This window comes from Gavia stellata, chromosome 1 (assembly GCF_030936135.1).
Source record: "Gavia stellata isolate bGavSte3 chromosome 1, bGavSte3.hap2, whole genome shotgun sequence".
Taxonomy (NCBI): Eukaryota; Metazoa; Chordata; class Aves; order Gaviiformes; family Gaviidae; genus Gavia; species Gavia stellata.
The window spans coordinates 130176052-130201728 of record NC_082594.1 but is presented as its reverse complement, the minus strand read 5'-3'; the positions used below and the strand labels follow the sequence as shown (position 1 = coordinate 130201728).

Below are 25677 nucleotides of genomic sequence, written 5' to 3'. Positions count from 1 at the left end.
CTGTAGCTGCCACAGATGATCATTACTGTAGACAGCATATGTAGTTTCTATACTCAGTGGTGAGTATAGAAAAATCTGTGCTGGCACTGTTGGTTTTGGTGCTCCATGAGGGAGCAGCTTCTACTTGGGAAGCTGCACTGGATTACAGCAACGACTGTTACTTGACTTAGTGGATTCTGCTTCTTTAGTGCTAAGTATCATTTTCATGGTTGTTCAAGTAAAAGTAGTTTCACAGGTCTTGATCTTCAGAGGTAGGAAAGAGGGAAAATGACAGGCCGAACATTTGTTGGGTGTTTGCCCTTCTCCAAAGCGGATTAGACATCAGTAACCCTAGATTAAAAGCTTCAATACCACTGAACAGTAAATTTTTACAGTTTCTCATTATGATAACTGACACAAAGCACCACACTGCAGTGTTTCTGAGAGCTCTCCTGACTTTTGCTCTTTTATTTTTCTGGAAAAGTAAGATCAGGACAAAGAATTCAAAAGGAAAAATTAAAAAGTAAAGAAACTAATTCAGAAGGTGGAAGCCTAACACCAAACCCCTGCTACCTGCCTTCCCCCCAAAATAATCCCAGATTAGACTAGCAAAATAGGATCTCATCAGGTGCAGGTGTTCTTCCTTTTCTTCCCCAGCACAGAAGCACAAAGTATTTGGACTGCCCCTGTAGACAAGGACACCCAGAAAAGATTCTTATTTCATATGCATGAGACAGATATGCACCTCCACTGAGACTGAGACACACACTTGAAAAAGAATCTTGTTTACTCCCAATCACAGACAAGTCTGTAATTAATTTCTTTTAACTTTCGTGAGACTGCTTTACACTGGGGAAACAAGGTTGTGCAGTATAATGAACTGGGTAGAAGAAAATTAAACAGTACCAATTCACTCCTTGCATGACCGTCTCTAAACGAAAAATTTTTTGCATACCAAAGTCAACTATACATATGCCCTCTCTGCAAACTACCAGTAAATCACACAATTTACAGGCAAGACCAGGTTATACTGAAAAACCATCAACTTCCAACAAGGACAGACTGCCTCATTCACCCTTGAATTCGATTGCAGTAAGACCTCCATTTCTCTACTGCTTGTCACTCAGGCATTTTACCAACATTGCTATTTGCCCATACAAACTATGTAAGTCTGTATACGTTACTTTTGTATTTTGCTCATCTACCACCTGCAGAAACAGAGTGCCCTCTAGCTCCGGCCGAACTCAAGAGAATTTTCCTAAGACTCTGCTTCCTGAAAGTCCAGCACTTACAGACAAAGGAGAGAGCAAGAGCATTCTGTTACCTGTACTCTTACCTGTTCTGGGGTCAAACAGCTGGTTGGCCTCCAAGTCTGTGAAAGTGCTGAAGCAAATGGGGCATTTAAAAGAGGCGCGATTGGTGGAGTCTCTTTCATCCGTCTCAATCCTCCTCCTCATGTGGTCCAGCTTGTACTTCACCACATTAACCAGAAGGCGGTAGTTGATGAAGTAGTAGTTATGACGGGTGGTTTTGCCATCTGGAGCCGTCTCTACCCTCATCCTGCATTTGATGAACTTGTCACCCTTGAGGGTGTTGAGGACAGCCCGCAACTGCTTCCTATCAAATTTAAGGAGCTCTAACATGTCCTCTTCCTTCACACAGGGGTTCCTGATGAGAATGTCCAGAGCTAAAGCATGTTCAATGCCATAAAAGCCACGCACCACATATTTGGCAAGGCGTTTGAGAGCTGCTGGGACCTCAGTGAGGACGTCTGGGTCAGTCATAGCAGGTTCAGATCTTGAGCTTCATGTATACTGCAATGAAAAAAGGCAGATGGATTCTTAGCTAGTCTTCTGACTTCAGAAGTTTCGATTTCCCTCACTTAGAGCTAAGAAAAGGATGGGGTGTTTTCCATTCCTCTTTCCCAAGCCCTGTACTGTCTCCTTAAGTGTTCATAATGCCAATGCTGCAGAAGTAGGATTAGGAAAAACGGTACCTCTCATTCAAAACAAAATGATGGAAAACCTAAAAAAATGCACAAGAAATCGGTACCATAACATATGGCAGATTTCATTTCTACTCAGTCACAGCCAACAGAGCTGGAATAAAAAAGCTGTCTTGAAGCTGAGCTCCAGTAGACAGCTTCATGATCAACTGAGACTTACAGCTTGGGAGAAGCAGAAAAAGGCTACAGCAAGAAAGCTCATAACACAGCCCAGGATGGGAGTAGTCTCATGGCCCAATTGATGTCACTTGATCACACTGTAAACTCCTCAGACATCACTGGGCAGAGATATTATATGAGGACAGCTTGCTAGTACAGACTGGTGTGCATTCAAGCAAAACCTCCCAGCTGCACAATGACAACAGATAGACTTTTTCCTTACTTTCTGATAAATAGACCTTAGTTAACCGTCTGCAGCATGAAAACTGTTAGCACTACCAACTCCTACATCACAGACTGCTTCAGCCTTGATCTTAGATGAGCAAATAGGTCCTTCCAAAGGACTGATCCTTCATTTGAAGTGTCTCCCATTCAGGCCTTAGAAGCCCATGGATAATATAGCACCATAAACGAAGTAAAAAATCAAGACTTAGTAAAAATGAAGAGATGTTGTGTTTAAAAAGAAAGTATTCCATGAAGTATACTTTGAGTTACTTATCACCACTTACCATGCTGTCTGTGACAAGACAGTAATTTCTAAAGAAATACTGTATTTTCACTTCATTTTTTCTTCACCTTAACATCAAATGGCACAAATGGTCATGACAATTACATGCTTCAGTGACATACACGGGATCTTATATAGGGTCATATCATGCAAGGAATTCCTCATATTGTCACCCTGCCCCAGACATAGCCAAAAATCAAACCCCAGCAGACAACTAACAGCAGTGACTCTCCTGAAGCAGCCAGTTTTGTCCAGTGCAGAGAAAAAGGGAAGCAACTCCGTAAGGCACAAAGGCTTACTGTCATTTCACAAGGTCGTTTTGTGCATTTTCCCTCCACTCTTTCAAGTCTGTACAACAGACTTGTACGCAGTAACAAAATTCCCCTCCATTCATAACGAACCTTTCATACATGGAAATCCAAGTGCAAGATAAGCATGAAGTATTACAAGTGCTTTTGAAATACCCATTCAGGGGGTTGTACTTCCAGTTAACTTCAATTAAAACTTTGAATGGTCTTTTTCAATATGAGACTTCTATGCTAGTTTAGGATATGAATAATAATTTCTTAAGCGAAAGGTTCCTTCAACTGCAGAAAAACTCCACACTTGAATTTGTTTGTTCGTCATTGCTAAGCAATTTGTATCTGTGAACTAATATCATAAATAGTAAAACTCTCCAGTCTCAATTTTCACTTCCATTAGATGTTTCACACTCTGTATATGTACCTCCCCAGCATTCAAGTCTCAAATAAAGGAAAGAGGAGAGTGACAGCAGAAGAAAGGATCTGGATGAGTATCCTATTTTTGTCGTCGCTGTCATAAAACCTGTAATATCCTTTTTGACAAACACCATTACAGAACTTTCCTATACTCCCCACACTAAGACATCCCCTGAAATTACCAAGCTCTACATGTAACCAAGCAGCTGATGACTCACTTCCATCAGCTAAGACTACTCAAAAATCTGTGATCGTTTATCACAGTAGCCTACTTGGATTTTTTTTTTTTTTTGAGATACACTACCCTCTCAAAAAACTTTAAGCAACATTACCCATTGAAGCTGTACTTTTCTCCAATGCCTACCCTCTTCTGCAATTGAGGAGGTATGTTCCTCTCAAGGGTTACAGCCAGTGCAACTGCAAAGCAATTAGGCTGTGGATTGTGGAGCTTAACAGTAAGTAAATTAAGATTGTCCTGTCTTTTCTGCCTTTTGTCTAAGAAAAGAAACACACCTTCATTCATTTCTTACAAAATGGTTCCCTGCTTGAGCTTTTCTTTTTCCTCTAACTTAGGGCCAAATGGTATTCACAGTGCTCAAATTGAAATGCACTGAACAACATTTGTTGACTGCTGGTATGCAGGCTGAGAATAGCTTACAGAAAACAATGCTTGGATGTCCAGCTCCAGCTTCCCTTCAAGGAAATTAAATTAAAATATGTTTATCACTGCATGAATTAGCCGTGAAACAAGTAATTCTAGAGTCAATTAGCTTTCTTTTGCATGCCAGATACATAATGATTTATCTCGCACAAAGGACAGTTTTAGAGCTTTGCGTGAAAGGTAAAAGCATTAGCAATAAAGGATGCCGCATCATGAGTTAGCCATACAGTATTTTTGAATCTCTAAGTCAGACCCAATCTGAGTACCGTCACAGGACATTGCCTTTGAAAATCAATTTCATTCTGTTGGTATTTTTACAGTCTTTCAGTCACTTAAAGATAATTCTTGCTTTTGACTGAATCTGTCAGCAACATACTGATACTATAAAACAACGTCAATGCAGAAGCTGGCCAGAAGCCTCTACTTATTCAAATTGATTAAATGTTATTCAGAGTTTAAGCACAGGATAATATTATTGTAAAGATCTATTTTAAATAAAACTTGGCACCCCAGAAGATATTTAAAAAGTCAAATTTTGAAAGTCAAAAGGTTTTTAAGTGCTGATCTCAAAAACAAACAAACAAAAAAACCTTCTCTCCTCACCAATTCACTGTCCCCTAATAATTTCTTGCAGAAAAACTTGGCGACACAACTTGCAGCGGGCACAGTGACCTTCAGAACATCAGTTGTAACAAAAAAAGAAAAAAAGTGTTTTTAAATAAGCACATCTCACTCTGGATACCTCATCTGAGAGCTGATGGAAAGCATTTTCTCTACAAGAATCTCATTGATAAGACAGCTGCAGATTTCCACAGCAGCTTTCAAAACAGGTTTAAGGTGCAATTTCCCAAATAGTGCACTCAAACAGCTTAAACTGAGACCTACAAGGGACCAATAAATAAAACCACGTCTAAGAGTATATACTTTTCCCTCGGTTTTCAGCAATAGTTAGAGATTTAATAATATTTCTTAGTGTCAATCACTAAAAAATATTTTTTTTTCATCTAGAGGAACCAGTAGTTTTTACGCAATTACTACTTCTCCTCTACTGGACATTTTTAGTGATGTCCAAACCTTCTATGTCCTCAGGTAATAGTGGGCATCTTGAGTGTAACACTGGTTTTCTCCCAGGTGTGGATATATTGAAATACAAGCATTTTGAACAGACCACAAACCATTCTTTCCCATTAATCTCCACTTCAAAAAGTTGATTAACACAGATTAAATTCTAAATCCTGCAGAAGACAGCCTTTGGGTGAACCAACCAACTGAGTAGCATCAGCTTTAAGAAAAAAAAAAAAAGAAATAAAGCCACCAGAGAACACCCTTGTCCAGCTTTGCTACATGAAGTCAACAATGCTGAACACAACTAACTTAGCTCTAAAAATGACCATGGACATGTGTTCAGCGTACACCAGTTTCTATACTACATTGAGGCCTAATGCCAAACCAATCAAAAGCAAGGGCTCAAACAAGATCTGTATGGTTGGATGAAGGACGTGTTTTACAACATCATTCTTGATAATCATGTTCTCATGTAAGCTACATGATACAGAATGATGGCACAAGAGTGAGCATGTACCACTGCCAGAACTCACCAGGCCAGGGTCTAACAAATTGTTTCTCTAGGAGAAGCTGACATCTGGCCCACGAAGAATCATATACAGCATATGAGCTGCAAATCCTTACAACCTCTCACTAGGCAAGAAAGACAGTGATCCAGCTCACAAGTTGTAATCCACTGCCACAAGAATATTAGTTTAAAATGCAAAAGCAGGGGACTTCACTATTGCATCCTTGAGCAGTGATTTCACCTTCCATCAAAGCAGTAAGTCAAGCCTGAATTAATTACATGTGCAAAGAAATATGATAACATTTCCTAACAAGGTTTTAATGGACGTGCATCTGTTTCCTAATAATGTCTGTACTGACCTTAATAATGTATGAACATCAAGGGGCATTCAGGGAAAAAAAACAAACGAAAAACAATGGCCAAGATACACCACTACACCGTAAGCACCTACAACACCAATAATAAAGCACACTGGACAGGATGATATTCAGACACATCCAAGAGAAAAATTTCAAAATTTAAACATGGACTTTTAAAAGAGACAGCTGTTGAGGAATTGTTCTGGGTAATTACATGAATACAATTCAGTATTATGGGTATAGGAGGAAAGTAGATCTATGTTATCACACTAGGACAGCAACCCTAAATACACATTTGATTTTTTTTTTTTAAATTGCTCTAAATGTAAGAATAAATATTGACGCAACTATAAAAGACAACACTGGGAAGAAAGACCTACAGTTACATAATACAATCAGATTTGTTGGGTGAAGAAACTCAGGAGATGCAAAATGGAGATCATACCTCAGGTTGAGTAAAATGCGTGAGGCATAGGTCTTGAGCATAATTAGAGATGTCAGAAAGGAAATCAAGAGGAAGCGACCGCAAAAAAACATTCAGTATGATGGAACCAAAGGCCATATAGAAGCCAGAAATTCAACTGAGCAAACATCTCCACTGGTCAGGACTTTCCTGATGCAACATCAAAGCAACTGAACTTGAACTGCGCTAAGGATGTTGGATCTGTTTTTCTTCCTGCTTTGCCTGACTAAAGCTGAGACAAAAGATGAAAAGTGCTAAAAAGGTGATACCTAGAAGAAGCCACAATGTAGATGAAACTTAGAACTACAAGTTATGAAAACATGTCAGCTAGTGAATTAACCTGAATTTTTACCCAATACTGCAAATGAACATCACCTTGTTTTAACATATATAACTTTGAGGCTTATACTAATTCCAGTAGTAATTTTACCTCAAAAAATTTAATGAAGTCTCACTGTTCATATATTCATCAAGGAAAGCATTTTAAAAGCAGGATCTTGAAAAAGGAAGCAGACTGCTCTTCAGACTCATTTGGGTACACAAACCCTTTATAACACCCCAGATCTCTTTTGGAGGAAAACCTGGAGTTGCAGGGTTAGCTGGGAACCTAGGTCTATCAGACATACTGTTAACACTTGGAAAGGTGCTTTCTACTTTTCCCCACATCTAATTTAAATTGTTAGTGCTCTTTTTCACTGAATCTTTGAGAACAGGTTTTGCTGATTTGTTTGGAAAGCATTTCCGCAGGCTTCTGCCATAAGATTTTTAAAAAAGGCAAAAAAAATTACTTGCTTACACCACTTACAGTTTCTTCAGGAAAAATCAAAATCAGATTGTAAGAGAGTTCCTCACTGTAAATGTGGCAAGTACGACAGGCTTCCAGGAGCCAGCGTATACCATATCCCACTCCAGCAGTCACTTGCAAACACCAGATCCTAGTTTTGTTGTCTCTCACCCTAATAAAATTAAAAAATCTGTCTTCCAGAAGATGATGAGGTTAAGTTGAGAGGAGTGATTCTGAATCTTCCCGAGTACAGGGAGGGAAGGCACAAATTTCAGAACTACAGTGGGAAAACATGCCATCAACATTTTAAATGTCTGTACAATGCAACCTCAGACACTACTCGTCCTTTCCAGAAAATGGAAAATGGCACAGAATCTTTCATTTTCAAGTCTGCTTTTTTCGCCTTTCTCTGTAGTAAGTGGATGATCTGTGCAACACATCCCTATTATCCAGAACTGCCTTTATCCCACATCAATTGCAAACCCAAAGTCTTCTGGCATTTTGTCAAAAGCTTACTGAATTCCATTCCCCGGAGACTTCAGGAACACCGCTGCTCAGCCTTCCTCCTGCATTACATCTTGATGAGAAATCATGTCTTTTCATTGCAAGGCCTGCCCTGAAGTATTAAAGGAGAAAAGAACAATCTGCTTTCACTCAAATACTACCTTCTTGTTGGCATTCCATAAACTGAAACCAAGAGGCCACAGCTATCACAGGGTTTTTTTCACTAAAGATGAAAAGTTGTGCTGCAGCTGCACACAGAAAGGCTGAAGGGCCTGGCTGAAATTAGGACATTTTTACCTAATTTCACAAGTAAAAATATATGGAACCACACATGATAAGGCGACAAGGTCTGACCATGCAAGGCAGAAGTTGAACAATGCAGGCTCAGGATGTAATTCTCGATCACATTCATAATCTAAACCTGACATAAACAATGGCAAGATGTCAGTAAATTAAAGGACTACTTAGGTGCATGAATACAAACAGATGTAATATTCAGGAGTACTTCAAATGCACGTTAGCATTAACAAACTATTTACAGTTCTAGCTGCAGAAAACAAAAAAATGGAGTTCACTGTTTATGGAAGGCCAAAATTAGTGACCAGAATAGCGAAGGTATGGTTTCCTGTTACAGCTTGTAAGTCAAATTATATACTCCCTCCCATAAAGAAGTATTTCTTTTCCTTCCCAGCCTTCAGCCACAACCCCCACCATTCTGTGCTAATTTTGACAGTTGCCTATTCACGTAGCAAGGTGAATCAAGTTGATAAAAAGTGAAAAACTAACATGGCAAAAAAAAGTAGGGTGCTTTAGAGGGAGGGCAAGGGGGAAAAGTTCAAGAACTGAATCATTTCTGTTACCAGACTAGAGCCTATGCAAAGGAGAGGGAAGAAAGCATGGCTAGGGATATAGAAAAGTGAGCTTTCCCCCTGTGGTGACAAAGATGTTAAATTGCCTCAACTGTAATGTGAAGCCACTAGAACATTTTAACTACGGACATCAGAAACTCTTACAATTTACACTCCGATTTGAACATATACCAGCAGAAGAATATCTGTTATTTTGGAGACATCTCAGCATTGGCCCTCACATAATGAAGTTGTAAGGTTCTGGGGGATTTTTTAAAGGAAAAAAAGTAAGAGGATGTCTCACAAATATCAAGCCTAGGTGGTCATGACTACAATGAAGTACAGTGGGCTTAACCCCAGCATTCCTTGTTAAGTTTCTGACAGAAAGAAAGCAGTAATTTTTTTCATATCCTGGATTCAATGAGACCTGGAACACCACACTTCTCATCATGATAGATGATGTGAGTGGTATTGTCCGACTTTCAGGAATTCCAGAAAGTAGTAAGACAAAGATTTATGAAAGTATTAGGTTCAGAAAAGTTTTAGTTCATCAGGATGTAGCAAACAAGTGCATATACCGTGGATGTAAGCAATAAAGAAACAGAGAAACGAAATAACAGGATATCAAGTTAGCTTTAATTCATGTAGTTTCTTGTTTAGAAGAATTCCCTAAAGCATCCTGTGTGAAAGCAAGCTGTAAATAGTGTCTTGAAGGAAGTGGATGGTAGGAATGAAACTCCCATCATCCCTTATTGTTGCCAGAAGGGTATTTGCTCCTTTCCTAAGCACACAGCTCTGCCCTCTCCCATGCCAGCTCTGGCATTCCCAAGACCTTCCTGTGCACCAATTCGCATCACTAAAGAGCAGAAAAATACCTTTTTATTTTCCCTCCCCTTTTACTAGGTTTTCCACTAGCTGATTAAACTGTCGGAAAAGTCTGATGAGCAACAGAACCAGAAGATGTGAGAGGATGCTGGTGCAGGGGGAAGAAATAAAAGAAGAAACTCTACCTTTCATTGTTGAAAAAAATTAAACCACCTATATTTTGTGAAAATGTACCTTAACTGTGCACTGCTGAATACCTTTTTCAGAATGCCGATGTTCCTTATTCATTCTGAGCCACTCATAATGATACAAATTTGACAGCTGGACCCATTTAACAGCTTAGCACCATTATGAGATGTGATGTTCACCTGCTTCTCAGGGAACCAGCAAGCTCCTGAAGCCAGAAGATGACTAAGGCACAAAAAGAAAATAACTTGCTGAACTGGAAAACTGAATGGTTTCATTGTACAGGCTCAACCAATGGTCAAACCTGGCAAAAAGGAATGAGCTAGATTTGTTATAGTGTCAGTTACTCCTCAGATTCGCGTAATCTTGCAGTTTCCTTCAAATGACAAGTTGCACAGACTTCCTAGATTATAGTAGCAGACTACGCTTTAAAGCCAAGCAAAGCAGAGAAACCCTTATGCCACCTGCACAGCTTCCTATTCCCTACCCGCTTTTATGTGCTGCGTTTTAAACATCCGATTGTGTAGGCTCCTGTAGGACAAGAGATTTGAGGGTCTCAGCAGTATCTCCTAAAAAACAAACAAGAAACCCCCCCGAACAGCACACGAGGAGAGGCAGACGGTGGTGTGGAGCCAAAGGTGAAGCACAGCCCCAGCGCAGCGGCCCAGCCGGACAACGTGTGGGGAGCACGGACCCCCGCGGGCGGTACGGGCGTGCCCTGCCCGTCAGCGGCACCCAAACGAACTCGGGGGACGGAGCGCCGGGCCGGGGGCCTCCGCGGGCCACAGGTACCCACCGCGGCGGGGCCCGCGGGAGGCTGAGCAGGGGAGGGGGCGCCCGGCCCTCTCCCCCGGCGGCACGGCCCGGGAGGGCCGCTGGCTCCGGGACGGCGCAGCCCGGCGGGGGGACCCCAGCGGGGCCCGTCTGGCGCCGCGGGGCGGGCCCGGCCCGGCCGCCGCTGCCCAGGGCCGGCACTGACCTGCCGCCGCTTCCAGCTCTCCCCGCTCCAGGCGGCGCTTCCGGCGGCTTCGCGAGGGGACGTCAGAACTGCGCGCGCCTCTGGCGTCAGCTGGGCGCCGGGCGCCTTGCCCGACGGCGTGCCGCGCATGCGCAGTACCACACCCCTCCGTGCCCAGCACGCATTCCTCTCGGTGACTGAGCGGTGAGCGACAGAAAAACGAGCCATTCGTGTCGTCACACGGCCCCTAGCGTTCCCGCCCTCACATGAGTTAAACCAATCAAGAGTAAAAGCGACGACGGTCGTCGAGCAGACAGCCAATGGGCCGAGAGAAGCGGAAGGAGCGTGCGCTGCGATTGGCGGCGCCGGGAGAGGGCGGTGGTGTCTGGAGTTGTTGCTAGGTAGAGTAAGATGGCGGCTTTGGACAGGGTCAAGGTGCTGGTGTTGGGTGACTCCGGTGAGTGTTGCCGCCCCCCACCCCCCCACCCAATACGCGCGCGCACAGCGAGGGCGGGGGGTGGCGGCGTCGCCCCCCCCCCCCCCGCCGCGGAGCCCGACGGCCACCCACCCCCCGGAGGTGCCGGGCGGCGCATGCGCGCCGCGCCGCCCCCCCGCCCGCCGCCTGACCGGAACCCGCCCGGCGGGAGCCCCCGCTCCCCCGGCGGCCCTGCCCGCCTCCCGTCGCGTACCCTGGGGCCAGCGCTGCAGGCGGCCCCGCTGGTCCTCGGGCCTTCGCTCCTTCCCTCCCTCCCTCCCTCCCTCCCTCCCTCCCCGCCTCGCCCCGGCCGGTGGGCACTGACCGTTACCAGCCGCCACCGGCATCTTTATCGGCCCTTGTGTGATCTCCCAGGGGTTCTCCTCTTGTGTGCGCTTGCAGGTGTCGGAAAGTCTTCGCTTGTTCACCTCCTGTGCCAAAACCAGGTGTTGGGAAACCCGTCCTGGACAGTGGGCTGCTCGGTGGATGTTCGAGTAGGTGACGTGCCCGGCCTCTTGGTAACCCCAGCTTAAAGCGTAAGGGAAGAGAAGGGCCTTGCCTTTTTTTTCTTTTCACCACTTACCACCCCAGGAAGAGGTGTGTTTCCATGTTTTCCTTTCCTGAGCATACAGTCTTTTGGAGCAAATAGTATTAAATGTGAGGCAAGCGCTCGTGTGAGCTAGTTTGAACCTTACAAGGCTGTCGAAAGCAAACGAGATGGTTGTCATTTGTAGCGCCTCTCCTTACTGCAGTGGCCACTGCTGCGTTACAAGTCACGGAGCGGCCAGTTTAGCTCGGAAAGCACGGAATTTAAACCACTCTTCCTTGAGGAACTGTCAATGCACAGCTAAATTTTCAGCCAAACATACTGGGGAAAAACAATTTGCTTGTTTAATTTGAGGCTCCTGAGCGTGACCATAGGGTTGCTTCTCTTCCTGTCTGCTCGCCGCATTCCTCATCAGCGGAATGAGGATATTCATCTAGCAGTTTTTTGGCCCAACCTACAGTCCTCATGGGATACTGATAAATGCTTTCTTCCTTCATCACTCTTTGCCGCATTCTCCTTGAAATGCATTGCCATAGGTTAGGAATGTATTTCCAAAATTTGGGGAAAGAAACATGGCGGTCCTGTTTGACTGTGGGGCAAAACTACCTGGCAGATCCAGGGGCAAAAATTGGTGATAGGTTAATTCAGTTGAGATATCAATGAGAATTTGGAGAGGAAAAAGAAGTGGTTAGCTGGAATCTGATGTGGTCACCCGTGTTAATATTCTTGCACTACTACCATGTGGGTTTTAACAACTGTAAGAAATCATGACCTTACTTTTTCATCTGCTTTAGCGACATGCTATTGCTAAGCAGACCATGAGGCGTTAGGTTTGTTAATATTGAGGTAGAAAGGATACTCGCTGCTGACACACCAAGCTCCATCTCATACAAGAGCTGTGGTATCCAGTGGCCACGGCTTGACTCATTCCATCTCTCTTCTACTTGAGAGATTTGAAAGGTGTCAACATGAGAATTTACAAATTTCTATCCAAGTACAATGATCCTTTCAGCTGAACGTGTAAGTGTTATGTGGATTAACTCCTGTGAGCTGGTGCTGTGGTTATGTATGATGTGAATTTTTCATCAGATCCATGACTACAAAGAAGGGACTCCAGAAGAGAAGACCTACTACATTGAGCTGTGGGATGTTGGAGGTTCAGTGGGTAGCGCCACTAGTGTGAAAAGCACACGAGCAGTATTTTATAACCTGCTGAATGGTAAGTTTGCTTGGTGTAAATCTGATTTTGTCACTGTTTCTGGTATGAGCTGTCTCTTGGTTCTGGGGCAGGATTCCTTTAAGTCTGGCTGAGGGATGTATTGTTCTCTTTTCTGATTCCAATACATTTATACAGGAAAAAAACTGATACCATTCGTAGGCAGAATTTTATGGATTCAGTTTTGAACTGGAAAGCTATTTTAGGCAAACCTGTGCAGACGAGCTTCATCAGCCTTTCACTTCAGTCTTGTGCAGCTGGCGCAACAGGGAATCTTTGAAGTTGTGGTGATGTCTCTTCCAGCTACGCTTGCAGACATAAAGGTTGCCTTCACCTTTCCAGGCCTGATATACATGCAGAAATATGATATATATTTTCTTGTCTGTTCGGTTCCAAAACCTACAGCAGGGAAATAATTATTTGAATTTATATGAACTTTGATAGTCGTATCCTACCCTGGCAAATTTGAACTGTTCTCCCATAAAATTGCAATATGCTAATAACCATCTTGCCTCTGCTCATTAATTTGCCAAATTATTTTTAATAATTGAATCTTGCAACTTGCTGTACGTAGAAAGTGGTATTTTATGCCTTCTGTTGAGATACGGACTTAAAGGCCTAGTAGTTCATCTGCACCACTAATAAGAGCAAATAAGAGATTATAAACAGTATTTCAGTTGTTACTTTTTTGGCATCCAAGGATAGTTCACTAAAAATAGATGTATACCAGATTAATAACTGCTTCTGAAAATCTGTCTCGAACGTTCTGTTTGATTCTCATATCTTGTTCCCAATCATTTACGGGCATTTCAATAATGTTTATTGTATAGCTAAACACATGTTTGGTCTGTGATTATTTAACTAGTTATTTCTTCCTCCTGGAAGGAGAAAAACTGTGTGTAGGTACCTCTTGCTTATATTGTTAACCAGACCTCTGTAAATAAGGTTCAAGTTGAGCTGTGCTCGCAAAGCAAGCCTCTTTGCTATATGAAAAAAATGGATTTCTTTTTGACACCAAACCCACAGTATGCCCGTGAGTGTGGGTCAGACTTGGAAATATCCTAGAACAGCGCATTAGGAGATGAAATCTTGAGCTTATGTGTCTGAATTATAATTGGTGACGTTATTAAAATAGAGTTATTTATCTCCACTGCCCAATAGATATTATTAGGCAGCTTGCATATGAAAACTGTTGACTTTGGTAGTTAGCCTTGGCTCTGGTTTCTTTCATTAGATTAATTCCTTCATTAGAGCCTGTCTCACAAATTGCCTCTGTTTGACTTGATTTAAGAAGAGAAGATGAATGCATTCCTTCTGCCTGACTGCTTGTGCTTTCTGGGCTTGCAGTGGTCTGAAAAACCTGAGGTCAAAAGACAGTTAACGTTTGGTTGCGGCAGCATCTGTGTAGGCTGTCAGGGAAACCTGGTTGTTGACCAGGATAGGTAGAGTTTGCTTTTGGTTTGACTGCAGATCTTCTGCTTTGGTGTCCCTGCATCTGGTGTGTGGACTGTGATAGTCTAGGACAGTGACTAGGCAGTAACGCTGTGGCTTGCAGACCTTAATGGAGGAGGAACATTTCCTTAAGTAGTCATTGCTCCTGCCTGTCCTTTTTTTTTTTGATGTTGGCGCAGTCTTTTTCTGCTGGTGCAGCTGACTGTGTAGGTTTTCGGTGAAGCAGATAAGGGAACTGACCAATCGAAAACGTAACTGAGGAAGAGTGTCTGGAGGTGGAGAGTGTTTCCCGCAGATTACTCATGATTATCCCTGTTGGTGCAAGTCCAGAGGAGGGTCACAAAGATGATCAGAGAGCTGGAGCACCTCTCCTTTGAGGACAGGCTGAGAGAGTTGGGGTTGCTCAGCCTGGAGAAGAGAAGGCTCCAGGGAGACCTTATAGCAGCCTTCCAGTACCTGAAAGGGGGCCTACAAGAAAGCTGGAGAGGGACTTTCTACAAGGGCCTGTAGTGATAGGACAAAGGGCAATGGCTTTAAACTGAAAGAGAGTAGATTTAGATTAGATGTAAGGAAGAAATTCTTCATCATGAGGGTGGTGAGGCACTGGAACAGGTTTTCCAGAGAAGTTGTGGATGCCCCAACCCTGGAAGTGTTCGAGGCCAGGTTGGACGGGGCTTTGAGCAACCCGGTCTAGTGGAAGGTGTCCCCACCCATGGCAAGGGGGTTGGAACTAGGTGATCTTTAAGGTCACTTCCAACCCAAACCATTCTATGATTCTATGCAGCATCTGAATCTGTTGCTGTAGGCCAAGTTACGTTGTATCAGGCTTTTTCTCCCTACTCTGGGAGTGGACGCGCAGTTGAGTTGCCTTTTTGTGCCGTTACTGAGGTAAATGCTTTGAACTGGGGCTATGGCTGTGATATGCTGGGGAGAGTCTGTGCACAGTCGTGTGGGGTAGTGGAGAATGTTTGTGGAAATATGGCTTGTTTGTAGTGTGTACAGTGGGTGGCACCTTTGGGAGTTAAGGCAAAAGATTAAATTAATCAGTTTTCTCCACCTGTAGGCTGTGAAGTGTGTTGAGAACAAATCCTGATGAAGATAAGGGGTATAATTCCATTTTGTCCTTGAATTAATGATGGTTTGAAGTCTGGAGGAAGTGGGAACATTCCACAGGTTGTAGAAGGTGTGAATAAATAGAAAAAATTTGCTAGCAGGAGTTGGTAATTGAGTTAGGAACTGTGGTTCTCAGAAGTGTCTGTTAATAGCACAGCTAGGAAGTTTGGTTGGCTGGTTTTCTATCTCAGAATTTACATTTTGAGGGATCATGGTAATGAAAAATGTTAGAAGCTTAATCTTAAATACATGAAATGTTATTAATTCACGTTTCTGCCAACCATTTGGTGGACTGTGGAAGTTTATCAGAGTCTGTTTCCCCTTTGGATACCTCCCCAAGTACGTAGCATTAGTTCTTGAAAATGCAGGAAAGCAATAGTGCTCTCTAAACTCTTTGAAACAAAGAAAAAGCCTTTAGACTTCTTAGATGATGTGACAAAAAGATAGTTATGTTTACCAATTAGGCAAAACAGAGGAAGGCTAAATTCTCTGCTGCAGTAATACAGAGTTTCGATATCACTAGGACTAGACGGAGCAGAATCAGGGAATGCCTGCAAGCTTCCTGCAGATTAAACCCTGAGGTGGCAGTTCGTTTCCTCCTTTCATGAGATTTTTCTCTTAGCTCTTATGCAATTCCTGATAAGCAGCTTTAAAAAACCTGTTGCATCCTGATATTTTCAGCTTTACTCATTCACTGAAACCGAACCAGTTATATATCCGTTTCTTCACTCTCAGATATCTGGAAACCTGCAGATGTCATTTTGCTAAGATAAGGAAAAAAGTATGTCTCATTAAATAGCATCTTGCTGCCTTCTCTTTCACTTCAGGGATAATTTTAGTGCATGATTTAACCAACAAGAAATCATCCCAGAATTTGTATCGCTGGTCTTTGGAAGCACTCAACAGAGACGTCGCTCCAACAGGAGTTCTCGTGACAAACGGGTGAGTGAAAAACATATGTGCAGGGTTAAGACACAATAATTCCAAGCTGTTACGGAAGTCTTTGTTCATCTCTAAGGCTACTTGAAGTCCACATGAAATTAGATGTGGCTAGACTTTCAAGAAAGAAAGAAAAAAATGGGGGGTATCAAAGAAAATTGCTGTTCTTTTTGTTTTACACTGCCAATCAGGCCATTCTGCCAGTAGATTCCTAAACTGTATGGCAGAGACCTTGCTTTAAGGGAGAAGATATTTACTGTGTCCTTCATTTGTCTGAGGCCTCTGTGAGAGTGGGTCCAGTCCCTGATACCTGAAGACTTGTGTGTCTGTGCTGAGACGTGCAAAGCACTTGTACAGAGGGTGTCATGGGATGGCATGTCTCTGTTCTAAAAGGCTTTCCCTCAGTGCACCAAGGCTGAGGAAGTTCACTTAATTATTTTTTGTTTTGGGCAGTGGGGGAATTATTTCAGGAGTATGGCAAAAAAAAATGCTTAGAAAATTCTGCTTAAACAGCATGTTCATAATCAGCTTTCCACCATCTTGTCAAGTGTTTCCTCCTGTATCTCCGTGCTCCTGTTACATGTGTAGTCAAGGAGGTTTTAAAATCATTGATAAACCTCACACTTGAGCAGGGAAGCAATAATAAGGGGTAGCTTTTTCTGGGAAGAATATCAATTGTTTATCTGCCTGTGCTGGTACACAGGCGTTTCTGTAGAAACATGGGAGAAGGGAAAGAGGATTTACATTATATAAACTGCAAATTTCTCCAGTTTTTCCACATACAGGTTCTCCACAATCATTTTAATTTTCAAAAGCTTAACTTCTGTCAGGGACAGATGCTCAGCCACTAGCAATTGCTTGGTCAAGTTGTTGCTGTTGTTGTAAAATTACTTTCTGGAAAGCTTGGTTTACGTAAAAATGAAAGACAAGTGATTATCCTAGCTGAGGAGAATGATTGGAGCTTGGATTTGTGATGACATTTAATTGCAATATTATTTCTTTTATAAAGGCTATCTTTGATCATTATTCATATCTGAATCAACGCTTGTTGGAATTCAGCTTATGGCAGCTCGCTTTACTTGAACGTAGAAGAATTAGTAACTTGACACCACACAATTGTTATTGAAACCCTCTTTGATCTAATGTGGAAAGGGGTAGTGTTTCACAGTTGCAATTTATTTCATTGTCCCTCCTTAAAAAGTGTATGTATGTAGGAACTTTAGATGTTCAGAGATGCCAGCTCCCTGCTCTGTCTCTGGTGGCTGCATATGCTTGGTACAATACTGGAATTCCTGTTTCTTTCCTGCTTGTGTTAGCTTTTTCCTGCGGTTCATCTGTGCTGAAAAGAAATCCAACTTGTGGTTTCTTTTCTCTTTCCTTTCAATTCCTGTGGAGTAACTTAGATGCAGAAGCCCTTCCTTAATTTACAGATACAGCACATTCTCACTTAGATAAATAATGACCCTTAATAAATAAATGACCGTTATTTGAAAGGGACAGGGGACCTGATGGCGCCCCTGTGCCCACTTACATGACCATCGCTTCATTCAGAATTGTATTTGTTTCCCTCATCAGTGACTATGACCGTGAACAGTTTGCTGATAACCAGATTCCACTGCTGGTAATAGGAACTAAGCTGGATCAGATCCCAGAAACTAAGCGGAATGAAGTTTTGACCAGAACAGCTTTCTTGGCTGAGGATTTCAACGCTGAAGAGATAAATTTGGTTAGTATCCTTGTCACCAGTGTTGTTTTTCTTTTATACGGGAGTGAGTCTGATTTTTAGTGATAACGGTGTTGTGACAAAAACTGGGCTTTTGGAGATTTTCTCAGTAATGCTGGAGTCATGCACGTTTTGATTGGCCCTTACCGTTGCTTGATGAAACTATCGTCTTTGTTTTGTTATAGGGAGGTATAAGGGGTGTTAGATAAAGTCACCAAAGCTTAGAATCGATGGCTGGGAGTTAAGTTTTCTCTTCCCTGTTCTTAGTCCTGACACAGACTATCATTGAATGAAATATCAAGATCACTTTATTTTTTTATATATTTTTATACATATTTTTATATATATATATAAAAAAAGTGTGTATATGTATATATAAAAATATACATGTGCTGTGTGAATGTTTGTATATACGTACACATGGAGACACATGCATGCACAATCTCATGTGTAGCCTGCACAAATTATTAGCTGACTGTATAGCTGGTGGCAGAAGGAAGACGTGGAGTGCACAGGGCAGTACTTAGAATTCTCTGGTTGATTCACAGAACAGAAGTTGGCCTTTTCTTTCAAATGGCTGTGGAGCAGAAATCAGCAGACACACTGTTTTCCCTAGCTGATTGTATGTGCATGTGTCAGGGGAAAGGGTATGTTGATTTCCACATATATGGCTCCCTTGCATTGATTTCCTTATGCTTGGTTTGTTGTTGTCTTTTGTGCGTTCTAGGATTGCACCAATCCTCGTTACCTGGCTGCAGGTTCATCCAATGCTGTCAAACTAAGTAGGTTTTTTGACAAGGTGAGTCAAGTTAATTAAATTATGTTTTATTGTTCTGTGTATTGAATGCTGTGTGTGATTTGAACATGGAACAACAGCTAGCTGCTCTTTTCACATTCCACTTTTGGACTTGATTCAAGCCGGGTGTGGGGAAGCCAAAGATTGATCTGCTTTTGGAAACCTCCAGAAAATAGCTGATCTGCTTGAAGGTTTGATTTTTGATCTGCAGAGAGCAATGAAAAAGAACTCACAAATGTGCAAAGACACTCTGCATATGCTTTTGGAGTCCTTTGGTAGGCCAGAGGGTTTGCAGTGTGCTAAAGTAGTAATGTGGGGAGTTACAAGACTATGGTTAGCTCTGTTGATCCTGGTTAAAGCAAACTTTCGGAATTAAGAAATTTGGTGTATTACTCTCCCTTTTTGCAACAGACTGCGTCAAGGCCTTCTGTGAAAATGCCAGAAGGAATGCTCTGGTTTAAGCATCCCCTGGACAAAGGGATCATAGTGGAGTAGATCACCTCCTCTAACAAATCATGCTTTAGAGGAAATTTGGCCTGAATTGTCTTTGGAGGAGGGTGTAAATGGTACATAGTGATACAAATCACTTTCTGATTCTTGGATTGATGGTACTGCCTCCATAGGTAACCTTCAGCACAGGCAGTTTGTGCATCATTCTCAGAGAGCAAGTCAGGCTACCTCTTCCCAAGCATCACCTATGCCCAGGGGCTACTCGGAACCACTGGAGTTGTTAGGCACCTGCAGAATGAGCTTTTTCTAGCGTTCAGAACCGCTGCACCTGCAGAGAGGGATGGGAATAACTGATTGTGATGCAGTAAGGAGACACCCAAACCATCACCTCCACTACTAAAGAGGGCTATCTAAATTAGGTGTGTAAAAAGTTGAGGATAACGCAACTTTACTAAGAGGTGGCAACTCCTTCTATGTGTAATAGAGCATTGCGCTTAGAGCATTAGGCCTGGAGCAGGGGACGTGGGTTCAGACCTTGTCCCAGTTAGCCATGAGTTTCAGTGCTCACATGTGAAATGTTGATTGGAATCTGAGGTTATGCATATGCTGTGCCAGCTAAGATCATTCTCTGTTTTTCCCAGGTCATAGAGAAGAGATACTTCTTAAGAGATGGCAATCAGGTTTGTCATTTTTCCTCCTTTTTTGTTTTGTTTCTCCCTGTGAAATGTGAACTGCTGACAGAATCCTCTTTAAAACATGGGCTTCATGCAACTTAAATGATAATCTATGCTGGTAATTGAGTTTTTAAATCTGTGGGAGCACAGCTGTTTTGGATAGACAGAAAAAAGGCTGACTTTGTCAACTGAAGTATTTGTCTGTAATGTGATTGGCAGTGAAATAATTAAGTATGCTAACAAAGTAGAAGTTGCAAGCATGAGATAAAATGGGCAAATACGATCCCTTTCAGTCTGTCAGCTTCAGGCTGCTTGGTTGCATATTTAGACCAGAGATGCTGTCTTGAAGGTCAATGAAAAGCCTTTTTGTTGCACAGCTGGAACTAGCGTTTTATGTTTTGTACAAGTAGTTTTCATAGAACCAGTGGAACCACAAGGAAAATGGCAGTATGATACCAGCATGTAATTCATTCCTAAATGGCTGAATTAACTGTTTTCAGAACAGTCGGTGAAGAACTAGAAAAATGACTCTTCTGGTTTGGACAGGCCACTTTAACTTTTTGTGCCCCCCACCTTCCTATGCGTAGTCTACCATGCGGGGAGTAGCGAGGTTCCACTTATCATATCTGTGAGGTGCTTGCAAATTACTGTGAATAGCACCACTGAAATACAGTCAAATGTATCGTTAGATGTAGCTGTGCTAAAAGCCCCTTAGGGAGAGTGGGGGGAAAAATAGTCACAAATTACAAAATGCTTACTTTCTTTGAGCGGTTTTTTATGCCTTTTAGAAATAAATTTACTTTTTCCTCTTTCAGTTCTGCATGATACCTTTTTTCCTTCCCTCTCCCCTCCTCCCCACGTTCTAGTGAAAGGAAGTCTCCCTTTCACGGGGATAATAGCTTAATGCAGAAATCTGCTTGTGTGCTGGTTGTCTTTGATGCATGATGTAAGATTTTTATTTTTCTTACTTGATCATTTTTAGTGGCTAGCTAGGGATTAACTTTATATTCCTTATGGCTGTGTGCCAAAGATTACAGCCTTCTGATGACAACTTTCATCTGCCTCACTGAAAACAGCTCAAAAGCTTAAAACAAATCTTAAGTAGTGGACAGTCATACTTAAAGAGACAAAATCCAAATGGGAACTGGAGATTTCATTATAACCTCTTAATGTTATTATTTGAAATTATCTACTTAATGTAAAACTTACAAATGTGTTTGTGGGTTTTCTACAATAGGTCTCTTCGATCACTCGTGTTTTGAGGTATTTCTGTTATAGGCTTCTTCAGGATGAAAAGAATGATAAGTTTCAAATCGTTTGTAGCTATGACTTTGATCAGATCTCTGATAAATAATTGTTACTCTTAATTAGTGACTTTGATATAAAAAATGCTAAAGCAGATAAGTTTTTAGCTATGGTGTCCTGCTGCTTTTTAGTTACAATGATTGCATTTTTCCTTTTTGAAGTCCCAAAGCAGTTTTGATGAGATGAACCTTTGTGCAAAATCTGCCTGATTTTTTCCCTTAGAGATGATTGCTTTTCAGAGATTAACAAAACAATTCCTGAATTAACACCTTGCATATCTGTTTGAGTTTTGGGCCTGAAAACCCTAAGTAAATTTAAATTGTGGCTGTTTTAGTGGACTTTTATTTGGGGTAAGCTCTTTAGCTTTCTCAGTTTACCAATGAAGCGTATAACCTAAGCAATCTACTTTGTGTTGTAAATTACATTTTCATCCCATACCATCCATCCATGCCCATGTTCTCCTGGCGTGATTTGTAGTGCTTTGTTGACACCTTCCATTTCAATATACTGTATTTCCTATGAAAGTGTGGAATTGTTTTGGGAGGATGCATTTACTGGGTCTGCTGTTTCTGCTTGTATGTAGGTAGGTGTCTAAAAGTTATTCTGGAATACAATCAAATAGTTTTATGATGCCACCAATAGGACAGGCATCTTATACAGTATTAGAAAGCAGTGCATTTCTTTCTTTTGGGGGACTCACAGGTGCATTGGATTGCAAATCTGTTGGAAATACCCTTAAGCCAGAGAAGCTTCTGATGGTTTCAAGCAGATTTTCTTTGTAAGCGGTCATTGTCACAGTGTAAGCAGTGTCTACAGATTGCCTGCAAAAGCAGGAGTGCTAATCCTGCATTGTTGCAGCCATTTCTATTCTGATGGTTTTGTTAAAGCTTTCAGCAATTGATAAAATGGTACTTTCAACTACTGGTGAAGTGCTGCTGTCTCAGATTAGAAGGCATAAAGTCTCAACAGCTGTTTAATAGAACTTGGTAATACTATTTTATAGTTTTAAAAATGAATGGAGGAGAAATTCTTGTATGCATTTGAATCTGGGGGGAAATACAGACTTTGAAATCCTGTAATTAACTGGTTTACGATTTGTCCAAGAAATTAAGGCTTTCATTGTAGCCCTTGCCAAAAAGCCTTAGGCAGCTCCATAGAACAAATGAGCCATACTCAAGTTTTGCATCTTGTTTAATTGATGGTGCTCCTCTAGCAGTAAACTGAAGCATTTTAGTCCTGATTCTGGAGTCGGCGTGGAAGAGGCAGGCATTGTTGCAGTTGGCTTGGTAACAGGCACTCGAATGTGGGCTAGAGGGAGCTCATGCTGATTCTGACATGGCGACTTATCTTTCCTGTCTCTAGATTCCTGGCTTCTCTGAAAGGAAAAGGTTTGGAGGAGGAACACTGAAGAGCCTTCATTATGATTGAATACTGAGGAAGTGGAAGATGCCTTCAAGTTCCTAATGACGTTCCCATTCCAACTGAATGCTTAAAGACAGTAAAATGATATTATGCCTTGGCCAGGTAGACTTCTGAAGCTACTTTTGCTGGAAAAGACTTGGGGAAGAATTTCCAAAAATCTAATCGGAAGCCTAGAGTGTTTCTTAGGATTGCAGGCTGTCTGGATATACAGGAACATTTGGGGAAAGTGTGCAATAAATTGAATGCCTCTCACACTGCTGTGGGAAACTTTATCATACACAGCACGTATATGTGACAGCTTTGTCTCCATTTTGGAAAACTTATGGACAGTCTTTGCAATGAATTACATTCATCTTACCTCTGAAGGAAAGATGACACTGAGTGGGCTTCTCATTTACGGTAAAGTGAACAAAGCAAGTGAGCGAAACGTAAGGATGGGTAAGGAATGGTCTGGAAAATAATAGAATGCCTTTGTTAAATGAATGGTGTTGTCTCACCTGGAACACACTGTTCAGCCCTATTCAAAAGTGATAAAAGAAATAGGCAAGAGATGAAAAAAGATTTGAAGCCTTAAAAAGAAAATCATGAGTAGAAAACAAGTGGTATTAATTCTGCTGCTTCAATTAAAATTGTTTACTTTGGAGAGGACAAGGTGAATCAGGTCCTCCTGTTTATCTTTTCATAATTGAGTGTGGTCTTGTTCTTAAAATTGAATTAAAAGGCAATGCATTGAAAGCTGATGGAAAAAGTATGTTTTTATACAGTGCTTATTTGGAAAAAATGTGACATGGTCTTACTGAGCCTGAGAGCTTAGTGGATTCAGAAAACAAGAAATGTAAGAACATCCTCTGAATTAGAATGGATAGAAATTTAAAAGGGATATAAAGCCCTCTAAAAAGTAGGAACTGAGCATGATTAGAAGGAAAGTTCTGTGATAGGGATGTTTCCTTTTCATATTTAGTACTAAGGATAAAGGAGAATTGACCTGGTCTGATCTACCGTGCAAGCTGTTGTCTTCCTAAATAGCCCAAGCTTTGCACGGTTTTTCGCCTCCCCGTAATTATATGGAGTGCTAAAAGCCTGATTTATGGCAGTTGCTTCTTTCCCCTCCTTCCTCACAGTTACCTCTAATGGTTAAACCTCTGGCAAAGGCTAACTAAGAGCTTAGAGTTAGATATAAATACAGATTAATAATAAATGGGGATAGAAGAAAGTAAAACGCTGGTGTGAAATTGACAGCGAGCAGAGTTCTGCAGTCTCCAGATTACATCTGCTTGCAGCTGTTCCCTAGCAGCTTCTTGGAAATAAATGGAAAACCGCCTATTGCCACTAATCAGGCACAAAAATGACAGCTAGGTGCACTAGTCAAACTTACTAAAAATATGGTTACTTTGCTTTTCCTTAGGCCATTTCCAGAAAGGTCTTGGAGCATTTGCAAACATGAGTGCAGTGAGTTTTTAGATGCCTGTATGAAATAGGTTATTAGTTTATATTTACTTTACAACCAGGGAAAATAAAGTACCAAAATATTCGTAGTAGATAACCCATGTCTGAGCTGTGCAGCTCATGACAGCACCAGTGTCTCTCTCTGCTCCTTTGACAATGAAAGCTGGAATTATTTTCTCAAGGTCAGGTGCTGTCTTAGGGTAATCGGTTCTGGGCTCCCTCCAGTTACCAAGGAACTGCAGAGCAGGACAAGAAAGCTAGGGCTATTTCTTCCTTCACCCTGTGGCTTCTTTAGGAGAATTGGAAGTGGTGTAGAGTAAGGGAGGCCATTTAGTTTAAGATGCTGCATGAAGCAATGGTTGTACAGGTCTTTGATTTGGCGGAAGCAACTATCCTAAGCAGCCCTCTTCAATTAGTCAAAAAAGGAATGTTGCTCAGCGTGCTGTAGGGTGACCTAAGCTCTAGTTGCAGCTTACCTGTAGTTGTACATTTCACTCCTGAGGCTCCACAAAGAAGAAACATCTTCATATGAGAAATCTTGTGAAGGTCAGTTCACACTCCAGGAAGAGAATGCGTAGTTCCTATGCATCAGTGGGACTGAAGGTGATGAAAATCAGGATTAGAAAAAGATACTGTTGTGATAGGAGGGAGACAAGATAAAATAGTATCGAGGGATAGTAGAGTATGTGGGCAAGTGGTAGAAGCTTAGCAGATTGACAGAGAAATTTGCTTGAGACTGTGGCTCCTGCTCTAGGCTCAGCTAAGTCTGTCTGGACTCTATCATCCAGCTGTAAGCCATAAAACTCCTCCCAGGATATCTCCATCCACTCTTGAACTGACCTGCTGCATGGCCTGACAAGTGACTTCACGGTCAGTCTCACTGTCCCATCTGCAAAGTGAAGGAGGCTCCCCTGGAGGCAAGGCTCTGATGTATCTGTTTATCAAATTGTAGTGCTTTCAATACATTGGGAATTAAAGAGTTTACCTTTTTTAATTTTCATCTGGATCTTTAACTTGAAGAAAATGAGTACCAGAGTTGTTCCAAGCTGTTTGTGTTGTCACAATACTTATTCTGATATCACTAACCTTAACTCAGTCCTACATAAACAAATCATTTAACTTCAATAGTTAAGTTTTAATGCACTGGAATCCTTTAGGTAGCTGTCATTTGGTTAGAATTCTAAAGGGTAAAGGCTAAATTTCTGTGCTGTTCCCCATCAGTAGCCCTGAAAAATGGTTGCAGACCCGTCTGACCAGGATTACAGTGCTTCAGCGTTTGTGTTCCCTGATTAGAACAGATTGCTTTGTAAAACACCTGTGTGGGTTTTTTCATGTATTTTTCCTACTTTTCTTCTCTACTATTTCATCAGGGCTGAGTTAAGGATATTAGCATATTCGAGTTACGTTTATATATAATCCTGAAATTTCATGGTTTTTCCATGCCTGAGGTTTGGATAATTGCCGTATCCGTGTTTTGTATTTTTCACATTTACATGACTGGCACACACTGTAGCTCTCTTGAAATAGCTCCATACGATTTTTGTTTGGAGTGGTAGCTTCTCTTTTTCTAAATGTAAAGCAGAGGCAG

The 25677-nt window shown here is 41.8% G+C and overlaps 2 protein-coding genes across 4 annotated transcripts in view; one reads left to right on the top strand and one right to left on the bottom strand.

The window, feature by feature from the left end:
* GTF2E1 (general transcription factor IIE subunit 1) overlaps positions 1-1782 on the bottom strand; it is a 47503-nt gene extending 45721 nt beyond the window's left edge. The window contains exon 1 of the mRNA XM_059819712.1: positions 1316-1782. Coding sequence (XP_059675695.1) covers positions 1316-1763 — 448 coding nt within the window. The 5' untranslated portion in view covers positions 1764-1782. The remainder of the gene's footprint in view (positions 1-1315) is intronic.
* A 9160-nt stretch (positions 1783-10942) lies between these two features.
* On the top strand, positions 10943-24141 carry RABL3 (RAB, member of RAS oncogene family like 3). 3 transcript variants are annotated; one of them, XM_059816940.1, is made up of 8 exons: positions 10943-10988; positions 11409-11500; positions 12643-12772; positions 16162-16276; positions 17849-17999; positions 18724-18795; positions 19884-19922; positions 22584-24141. In XM_059816940.1, exons 1-8 carry the CDS (start codon positions 10943-10945, stop codon positions 22647-22649), a joined length of 711 nt encoding a protein of 236 aa, XP_059672923.1. In that variant the 3' UTR covers positions 22650-24141. The 3 variants fall into 3 exon arrangements, with proteins under 3 accessions (XP_059672923.1, XP_059672915.1, XP_059672929.1); XM_059816932.1 differs by having other exon boundaries at positions 19884-19946; XM_059816946.1 differs by lacking the exon at positions 18724-18795.
* Positions 24142-25677: the final 1536 nt, after the last annotated feature.